This window comes from Bufo gargarizans, chromosome 3 (assembly GCF_014858855.1).
Source record: "Bufo gargarizans isolate SCDJY-AF-19 chromosome 3, ASM1485885v1, whole genome shotgun sequence".
Lineage (NCBI taxonomy): Eukaryota > Metazoa > Chordata > Amphibia > Anura > Bufonidae > Bufo > Bufo gargarizans.
The window spans coordinates 5,845,213-5,856,236 of record NC_058082.1 but is presented as its reverse complement, the minus strand read 5'-3'; the positions used below and the strand labels follow the sequence as shown (position 1 = coordinate 5,856,236).

The 11,024-nt window shown below is 45.6% G+C and overlaps 1 protein-coding gene across 1 annotated transcript; it reads right to left on the bottom strand.

Moving 5' to 3' along the window:
- Positions 1–202: 202 nt before the first annotated feature.
- Positions 203–10,712, bottom strand: LOC122932910 (zinc finger protein 501-like). Its single transcript, XM_044287584.1, has 5 exons — positions 10,596–10,712; positions 8,515–8,670; positions 8,235–8,402; positions 8,044–8,161; positions 203–2,369 (listed from the first exon to the last, which is right to left on the bottom strand). The coding sequence occupies exons 2-5, from the start codon at positions 8,623–8,625 to the stop codon at positions 1,351–1,353; spliced, it is 1,416 nt and encodes a 471-aa protein (XP_044143519.1). The 5' UTR covers positions 8,626–8,670; positions 10,596–10,712; the 3' UTR covers positions 203–1,350.
- Positions 10,713–11,024: the final 312 nt, after the last annotated feature.

Below are 11,024 nucleotides of genomic sequence, written 5' to 3'. Positions count from 1 at the left end.
CTGTGCCAGGAGCCGGTCTGAAATCAAATGCAGGCAGTTCCGAGAACAGCCCGATGAAGGCCCCCGGCAGCTGTTCTCGGAACTGCCTGCTCCCGGTGACTGCATTTGATTTCAGACCGGCTCCCGACACAGGTGAGGGCTTACCTGTGCATCACCGGACGGGTGAATCTACCTTATTAAAGATGGCAGCCTGCATGTGTTCACTGGCGAACACTGCGAACTGACCATCACTGTACAACACATCAAAGGAATCTCATTGCTAAAAGGTAACAGAAGGCTACAAAAAGATTTTCCAAGGCATTGGATACACCATGGAACACAGTGAAGAGGGTCATCAAGAAGTGACATCACTAGGAATTGATAAAAAGAAAGAAGGAAAATTTGTCCAGATGGCTACCAAGAGGCCTACAGCAACATTGGCAAGTACTGGATGTGACAACAATCTCCCTTATTCTTCATATGTCAGGACTGTGGGGTAAGGTTCAAGACAAAGCCACTTCCTACAACGGAAAATTTCCAAGCTCAGCTATGCTTTGCCAAATCCTACATCAAGTCTGTAGAAAGCATGTGGGAAAACGTGTTAAGGTCTGATGAGACTAAGGTTCCACTTTTTGGCCATAAATTCCAAAAGATAGGTTTACCGCAAAGCCACACTGTGCATCACCAAAAGGATACCATACCCACACAGAAGCGTGGTGGAGACAGCATTATAATGTGGAGCCAATTTCTGCAGCTGGAACTGGCGCTTTAGTAAAGGTGGAGGGAATTACGAACAGTTCCAAATTTGGCACAAAACCTTCAGGCTTCTGCTAAAAAGCTGGAGATGAATTTCAATTTTCAGCATGGCAACGACCCAAAGTATACCTCAACATCAACAAAATAACTTCTCCAGAGAAAGATCAAGGTTTTGGAATGGCCCAACCAGAGCCCAGGCCTGAATCCAATAGAAAATCTGTGCATTGACCAAAGAGGACTGAACACACGAGATGCTTTCACAATCTGACAGATCTGGAGTGTTTTTTTAAGGAAGAGTGAGCAAAGATTGCCAAGTCAAGATGAGCCATGCTGATAGACTCCTACCCAAAAAGAAAAGTCATTCTTCAAGTCCTCCTGTACCAAGGGCAGATTTTAACTCTGTATGCATCTACAGATACTGCTGCCTGCACACACACACACACACTGCTCCCCTGACTGCCTGCACACACACACACTGCTCCCCTGGCTGCCTGAACACACACACACACACTGCTCCCCCTGCTGCTTGCACACACACACACACACACACACCACTGCTCCCCCTGCTGCTTGCACACACACACCCACTGCTGCCTGCACACTACAATCAGACAATTAAAACGGCTTCTCCACAGTGTGAATTTTCTGATGTTTAACAAGACCCCATTTTTGGCAAAAATATTTTCCGCATTCTGAACATGAAAATGGCTTCTCCCCTGTGTGACTTCTCTGGTGTTTAACAAGAACAGATTTATAGGTAAAACACTTTCCACATTCGGGACATAAATATGGCTTCTCTCCTGTGTGACTTCTCTGATGTTTAGCAAGATCTGATTGATAGTTGAAACATTTCCCACATTCTGAACATGAAAATGGCTTCTCTCCTGTGTGAGTTCTTAGATGTTGCATAAGATTTGATTTCTGACAAAAACATTTTTTACATTCAGGACATGAGAATGGCTTCTCCCCTGTGTGAATTCTCTGATGTTTTAGGAGTTTTGATTGAGTAGCAAAGCATTTTTCACATTCTGAACAAGAATATGGCTTCTCCCCTGTGTGACTTCTAAGATGTTCAATAAGATGTGATTTCTGACTAAAACCTTTCTCGCATTCGGGACATGAAAACGGCTTCTCCCCTGTGTGAATTCTCTGATGTATAAGAAGATTTGATTGAGTTGCAAAGCATTTTTCACATTCTGAACAAGAATATGGCTTCTCCCCTGTGTGACTTCTCTGATGTATAAGAAGTTTAGATTGAGTTGCACAACATTTTCCACATTCTGAACAGGAAATTGGCTTCTCCCCTGTGTGACTTCTTAGATGATCCATGAGACTTGAATGCTGGCTAAAAGATTTCACATGTGCTAAAAATGGCTTCTTCCCTGTGTGACTTCTCTGATGTTTAATAAAAAGTGATTTTGAAATAAAACGTCTAGGACATGAAAATGGCCGTTCATTTTTGTGAATTCTCTGATGCGTGGAATGATGAGATTTCTCTTTGAAATGTTTTCCACATTCAGAACAAGCAAAGATTTCACCCAGACTATATTTGCCACTTTCTGACTGATTTTCTTCTCCTTCATAACTCGGAGATAAAAGATGATGTCCATCGGAGCCTCTCGTTCTGTTGTCACCTGAGAAAAAGTAATAATATTTTTGTCATTTATCATTTCTATGTGAACAGTTCACACAATGAGCAAAATATATTAAAATATAGTCATAAAATGAAGATAAGAGGTTTTAAAGTGTAACATAAAAAATTAAAAAATAAATCAATAAATAGTATTTATAAGAATTCCTAAAAAAAAAAAAAAGGGAACATACATTGAAACCAAGAAAGCTTCCACAGATTCTAACCCATTAAACCACAGCTGTAAAATGCCAATTACAGGTCCTCAATTCCTTAGAAACTTGTCTTCCATTTACAAGAATTAAAGGGGTTGTCCTATCAGAGACAACCCCTTTTAAATTTACGATAGGGAAGAAGGCAGGGCAATTAGACCACGATGGTCTGACCTAGAACAGACATCTATTCCGTGTAGCAACAAAACCACTAAGAACTCTATATTGAAAACCTGTGAGTCAATGCGCTTCGGAGCTCTAAGGTAGGAAATACGGCTGATAACATTAGAAGCTTTCTCCTCTATTTCCTTTAGACTTGAAAAAACAGCCCCAGAAGTCTGAAACGCGCTGTCTACCAGAGGTTTTAACATCTCAATAAAGAGTTCCCATAGAAACATAGAATGTGTCGGCAGATAAGAACTATTTGGCCCATCTAGTCTGCCCAATATACTGAATACTATGAATAGCCCTTGGCCCTATCTTATATGAAGGATGGCCTTATGCCTATCCCATGCATGCTTAAACTCCTTCACTGTATTTGCAGCTACCACTTATGCAGTAATGATGATGTCAGTGGCGCGATCTGCCGCCACAAAACCAGGATTTTTTTTTATTGTTTGTTCGTAATTGGCGGCAGTATTACACTGCCAGATCGCTAACGAGCATTCATGCGAACGCTCGTTAGTGAACATATTAAGGTCTTCACACTATCCAGCAACCCTGTGATCCAATCTGCCTGTTCCGACTAAGAGTGTGTAAGCTCAGTTTTAATGCATGATCTTGAATAAAGTACTTTGGCTCTGTTTTTATCTATCTATATCATGTCTCTCATAGACAACAGCCTTATCCCCTTCATGACATATGACGTACTACCACGTTACAGTGGGAAGTGACTTCCTGTAAACTGATGTAGCAGTGTGTCATGATGACAAGGCGGGCACCAGAGCTGTGCGCTCCCGATCAGTGCAGGGGCCTGGCTATGGGCCCCTGCTGTATCCGCTGGCATTGCTGTAAAAGCCGATGCAGGCAGATTAACCCATTATATGCCGCGATGCTATGCTGACCGCGGCATATACTGACAGGGAATGTCCCACAGGATTGGCACATTGCAAATGTGTTGCCAATATTCAAAAAGGGTCCAAAAACAGAGCCTGGAAACTATAGGCCGGTAAGTTTAACATCTGTTGTGGGTAAACTGTTTAAAGGTTTTCTGAGAGATGCTATCTTAGAGAATCTCAACGGAAATAAGCAAATACCGCCATATCAGCATGGCTTCATGAGGGATCGGTCATGTCAGACTAATTTAATCAGTTTCTATGAGGAGGTAAGTTCTAGACTTGACAGCGGTGAATCAATGGATGTCGTGTATCTGGACTTCTCCAAAGCATTTGACACTGTACCACATAAAAGGTAAGTATATAAAATGAGAATGCTCGGACTGGGAGAAAACGTCTGTAAGTGGGTAAGTAACTGGCTGAGGGATAGAAAACAGAGGGTGGTTATTAATGGTACACACTCAGATTGGGTCACTGTCACTAGTGGGGTACCACAGGGGTCAGTACTGGAGGGGTCACTGTCACTAGTGGGGTACCTCAGGGGTCAGTACTGGAGGGGTCACTGTCACTAGTGGGGTACCTCAGGGGTCAGTACTGGAGGGGTCACTGTCACTAGTGGGGTACCTCAGGGGTCAGTACTGGAGGGGTCACTGTCACTAGAGGGGTACCTCAGGGGTCAGTACTGGAGGGGTCACTGTCACTAGAGGGGACCTCAGGGGTCAGTATTGGGTCCTATTCTCTTTAATATATTTATTAATGATCTTGTAGAAGGCTTGCATAGTAAAATATCAATTTTCGCAGATGACACTAAACTGTGTAAAGTAATTAACACTGAAGAGGACAGTATACTGTATATATACTACAGAGGACAGTATACTGTATATATACATACTACAGAGGACAGTATACTGTATATATACTACAGAGGACAGTATACTGTATATATACTACAGAGGACAGTATACTGTATACATATATACTACAGAGGACAGTATACTACTACAGAGGGATCTGGATAGATTGGAGGCTTGGGCATATAAGTGGCAGATGAGGTTTAACACTGACAAATGTAAGGTTATGCACATGGGAAGGAATAATGCAAGTCACCCGTCCATACTAAATGGTAAAACACTCGGTAACACTGACATGGAAACGGATCTAGGAATTTTAATAAACGGCAAACTAAGCTGCAAAAACCAGTGTCAGGCAGCTGCTGCCAAGGCCAATAAGATAATGGGTTGCATCAAAGGGGGCATAGATGCCCGTGATGAGAACATAGTCCTACCACTTTACAAATCACTAGTCAGACCACACATGGAGGACTGTGTACAGTTCTGGGCTCCTGTGAACAAGGCAGACATAGCAGAGCTGGAGAGGGTCCAGAGGAGGGCAACTAAAGTAATAACTGGAATGGGGCAACTACAGTACCCTGAAAGATTATCAAAATTAGGGTTATTCACTTTAGAAAAAAGACGACTGAGGGGAGATCTAATAACTATGTATAAATATATCAGGGGTCAGTACAGAGATCACTCCCATCAGCTATTTATCCCCAGGACTGTGACTGACGAGGGGACATCCTCTGCATCTGGAGGAAAGAAGGTTTGTACACAAACATAGAAGATGATTCTTTACGGTAAGAGCAGTGAGACTATGGACTCTTTACGGTAAGAGCAGTGAGACTATGGAACTCTTTACGGTAAGAGCAGTGAGACTATGGAACTCTCTGCCTGAGGAGGTGGTGATTGTGAGTACAATAAAGGAATTCAGGAGGGGCCTGGATGTATTTCTGGAGCGTAATAATATTACAGGCTATAGCTACTAGAGAGGGGTCGCTGATCCAGGGAGTTATTCTGATGTCTGATTGGAGTCGGGAAGGAATTTTTTATTCCCCTCACAGTTTTTTTTTTTTGCCTTCCTCTGGATCAACTTGCAGGATGACAGGCCGAACTGGATGGACAGAGGGCTTTTTTCGGCCTTATGTACTATGTTACTATATAAGAGGGTCGCAGAGGTAGGGGGCTCCCTCTGCCACCAAATTGTCTCCCTGTGCTGCGGTGACAGGGGGCCAATGACTGCCATGGCCTCACAAGGACCTCGGGGTATGCCATGTACGGAAGCCTGTAAGTCCCAGCCCTGAGGTTGGGTCTCAAAGGCACACTACACTGCACCAGGAATCAGACCCTGAAATGTAGAAGTTGAAAATTAAAAGTGAAAAATAAGTGTTTTATAAAAAGAAAAAATTTAAGTTTACAGTAAAAAAAAAAAATGCCTTTTTCCCTTCATCAAGCGATTTTTAATAATAAAAAAAAAATCAAATTGTAATAAAAATAGACATATTAGATTTAGTCGTGTCTGTAACAAGCGGCTCTATAAAAATATCACATGATCTACCTCCTCGGGTGAATGCTGTAAAAATAAAGAAATAAAAACTGTGCCAAAACAGAAATTTTTTGGTCACCTTGCCTCCAAAAAATTGCAATATTAAACAATCAAAAAACATGTGTACCCTAAAAAGTTACCAATAAAAACATTAACAGTACCAGAACAGGCATTTTTTGTTACCTTGTCTCACACAAAGCGTAATATCGAGAGATCAAAATTCATATGTACCCAAAATAGTACCAATGAAACTGGCACCTTATCCCATAGTTTCCAAAATGGGTCACTTTTTGGGAGTTTCTACTGTAGGGGTTCATCAGGGGGGGGTCTTCAGTGAAATCTGCCTTCCAAAATCCATATGGCGTTCCTTCCCTTCTGCGCCCTGCTGTGCGCCCATACAGCAATTTACCACCACATATGGGGTGTTTCTGTAAACTACAGAATCAGGGTGAAAAAAAATTGAAAATATGCAAAAGAAGTGAAATTTAGAAATTTTCCTTTAATTCTTGTGGAACACCTAAAGGGTTCACAAAGTTTGTAAAATCAGTTTTGAATACCTTGAGGGTTGTCATTTCTAAAATGGGGTAATTTATGGGTGGGTTCTACTATGTAAGCCTCACAAAGGGACTTCATAACTGAACTGGTCCTTAAAAAAGTTTTTAGAAACTTTCTTTAAAATTGCATCTAAAATGGTACTCCACCTAACATCCCCCCAAAAATGACATTTACAAAATGATGCAAACGTAAAGTAGACATCTGAGAAATGTCAAGTAATAACTGTTTTATGAGGTTTCACTGTCTTAAAAGCAGAGAAATAAATTTTTTATAGAAATAAAAGGTGAAATATATCGACTAATATATTTACCACTGTCATGAAGTACAACATGTCACGAGAAAACAATCTCCGAATGGCTTGGATAAGCAAAAGCATTCCAGACTTATTACCACATAAAGTGAAATGTCAGATATGCAAAAAATGGCATGAGCAGGAAGGGTAGAAGGAGTGAATATCTAATTTATGATGGATAGCGGTATACAAGCTTAGTTATCGAGGCCGGAGACGTGCTATAAGATCGCCATGGTGACATTATGCCACCCACACGCTAGGTAGAACATGGGTGACTGCAGCTCAACGGAAGAGAGTAAGAAGGTTTACCTCTAGCCACAGGTGACTGGCTCCCAACATGACCAAGCCTTTGAGTGGGACATAGTCCTCCATTTAGACGGAGACGCAAAACTCTTGCAACCCGCCAGTGCCTCTCACGACTCCCTGAAGGGTCAGTTAATCTTATTGGCAAAACACGAAGGGGCAAAGCGATAAGAACTATAAGGTCTCGTAGTCAGGATAGGGTATAGGTTCCGCCGCCGTCTGGGCCACCCTTTTCAGGGTGGGTGCTTTGCTTATACTAGTGTTAGGGTACAGTACATTGTATGTGGACACCCGACCAGAGAGTGAACCTAACCTGTAAAGTATCTCTCTATTATCTAGGACTTACTTTTTCTTTAGTTGTTTTTCTTAAGATGACACAATAAACACTACATGTTAGAGGTTATACCTCTCCGCTATTGTGATGTTATTACCAGAGGGAGGTGGCAATACTTTAGATAAAACAAGGGTCTACTGAGTGTAATGGCGGATTTACACGGGACGATTCTGCAGCCGATTGTCCGGAAGGACGTGCTCCTTCCCCACAGTCGGCTGCTCGCTCAGTAAAGGAGACACATTTACATGCAGCCATCTCCTTCACAGTATTAGGACGAGGGATAGCTATAGCAATCCCTTGTCCTCATATAGAATCATGGTTTCTGAGCAGCAGATCTCTGTTTAGACAATACGATCTGCTGCCCACAAAAGAAGATTGGTGGTGCCTGCATGAATGACTAAATCACCCGATGAACGAGCGTTTCAAATTTACAAACGGTCATTTCCCGATAATCTGGGCGATTATTGGCTTGTGTAACTGCATCGTAAGTCTAGGTGACCCTCAAACCAGGACTCTCCTCTGTAATCAGAAAGGTCTCCTCTTACCCAGTGAAGTGACGTGATTCCCCATCATGACGTCCTTGTACAGATCCTTGTGTTCTTCTAAATACTCCCACTCCTCCATGGAGAAATAGACAGCGACATCCTGACACCTTACTGGAACCTGACAACACAATGATACAGTCATTACCAGACACCTCCCTTGGCATTATTGTATAAGTCCCAGCAGCGCTCACCTCTCCGCTCAGCAGGTCAGTGATCCTGTTGGTAAGTTCTAGGATCTTCTGCTCATGTATCAGTGAATGCGGTGGAGGCTCGGTGATGGGGCTCTGGGCCCTGCTCCGTCCTCCTGACACACGAGGTGTCACACACTCATCAGACGACTTCTTCACTACTGTGTAATCCTGTGTATGGGGAGACACCGGTCACTACAGAGATTCTAAGAAGTCTTCACCTTTCCAGACATTTACCTGGTTTATTACTAGAGATAAGAGTGATGTCATGTGAGACTCTCACCTCTCCAGTTATCAAGGAGATGATCTCTAGGGAGAGGTCTATTATCATGGCAGCAATGTGGTTTTTGTCCTTCTCCATCTCTGGTGGGTTCTTTATGAAAAGCACCATCATCTTACAAAGAAGACTTTCTCTGCGAGAGTCCTGCACCTAAGGAACCTGAGGGAAAACAAGGAGGATTGAGGGTAAAATCCCATTAGAAAGAAGATCTTACATGAAGTATAGAGTCACTGATTATAAAGGACTACTACTCCTACCACACAATGGAGGAGACATGTATTGCTGAGGATAATGTCATATCTTAGTCTTCCACCCCTGCTATCAAGTAGAAGCAGCACTCCAATAGTGAAAAGAAACGAATGTGGAGTTAGACCCCCAAGTTCTCAGGTGACGTTTCAGCTCTTCTTTGAAGCCATTCCTCTAATGAGGAGTAACATTACCTGTGAAGTTTGGGGAATAAATCCACATTAGTTTCACATTTGATCAAGAAGACATCACTGACATCAGCAATCAAAATGATTTAATCCCTATTGCAAATTAGGTTCACCTGTCGGGGCTTGTACAAGCGCTGCCTTCTCTGCTCCGTTTAGCTGCTCGCTGTAGACGTTGCGGCGGTGAGCCGGTGTCAGGTGAAGAGGAAGCAGCCGTCTCAGACGTGAACAGGATGGCTGAGATCTAATTACACTGCGTGGCGCTCAACGGCGAGCAGGTAAACAGTGAGGAGAAGGCAGCGCTTGTACGAGCTCTGCTTTCTCTCCAAACAGCTGATTGTCGGGGTGTCTAGTGTCCTGAGGATCGGTCATCATTATTAGAAAAGCAGACAACCCCTTTAATAGAGGATTGTGCTCTGTAGACGGCAACAATTTACATAAAACGCCTGTTTTCACATTGTTCATCAGGAATCAGCCTCGGGGGTGCGGCCTACTGTGAGGGGGCACAACACACTGCTCCCCCCGCTGCCTGCACACACACACTGCTCCCCCCGCTGCCTGCACACACACACTGCTCCCCCCGCTGCCTGCACACACACACTGCTCCCCCTGCTGCCTGCACACACACTGCTCTCCCCGCTGCCTGCACACACACTGCTCCCCCCGCTGCCTGCACACACACACAGCTCCCCCTGCTGCCTGCACACACACTGCTCCCCCCGCTGCCTGCACACACACACAGCTCCCCCTGCTGCCTGCACACACACTGCTCCCCCCGCTGCCTGCCTGCACACACACACACACTGCTTCCCCCGCTGCCTGCGCGCACACACACTGCTCCCCCGCTGCCTGCGCGCACACACACTGCTCCCCCCGCTGCCTGCGCGCACACACACTGCTCCCCCCGCTGCCTGCGCGCACACACACTGCTCCCCCCGCTGCCTGCGCGCACACACACTGCTCCCCCGCTGCCTGCGCGCACACACACTGCTCCCCCCGCTGCCTGCGCGCACACACACTGCTCCCCCCGCTGCCTGCGCGCACACACACTGCTCCCCCCGCTGCCTGCGCGCACACACACTGCTCCCCCCGCTGCCTGCGCGCACACACACTGCTCCCCCCGCTGCCTGCGCGCACACTGCTCCCCCTGCTGAATGCGCGCAGACACACTGCTCCCCCCGCTGCCTGCGCACACACACTGCTCCCCACCGCTTCCTGCGCACACACACTGCTCCCCCCCGCTGCCTGCGCACACACACTGCTCCCCCTGCTGCCTGCGCACACACACTGCTCCCCCTGCACACACACTGCTCCCCCTGCTGCCTGCACACACACACTGCTCCCCCTGCTGCCTGCACACACACACTGCTCCCCCCGCTGCCTACACACACACACTGCTCCCCCTGCTGCCTGCACACACACACACTGCTCCCCCTGCTGCCTGCACACACACACACACACTGCTCCCCCTGCTGCCTGCACACACACACACTGCTCCCCCTGCTGCCTGCACACACACACACACACACACACTGCTCTCCCCTATACACCTCTTCTGTTTAATCCTATAATGACATCTGTAAGTAGTTCTGCAGCATGATGGGGGTTGTAGTCACAGGTCCAGTACACAGGACAGGATCTCCGGTCACTTACCCTTCACTCCTCCAGTCCAGGCTCTGGGCAGCAGGGTGGCTCAGTGGGTAGCAGTGCTGGGGTCCTGGCTCAGTCACCATGGAGTCTGTATCTTCTCCCTGCACTGTGAGACCTTGTGTACACTTCCCTGGTCATGTGATCCTGGGAGATGTGACGTCACCGGAAGGGGCGGGGCCTGCAGAGAACAGAAAGCAGTGAGCTCGTCTATATGTGTGTACTGCTGAGGAGAGGGGGATTTACATGGGACTGTATGTGAGAGAAGACTGGAGGGGAGCGATGTTATTTACATGGGACTGTATGTGAGAGAAGACTGGAGGGGAGAGTGATGTTATTTAAATGGTACTGTATGTGAGAGAAGTATGGAGGGGGAGAGTGATGTTATTTACATGGGACTGTATGTTAGAGAAGACTGGAGGGAGTGATGTTATT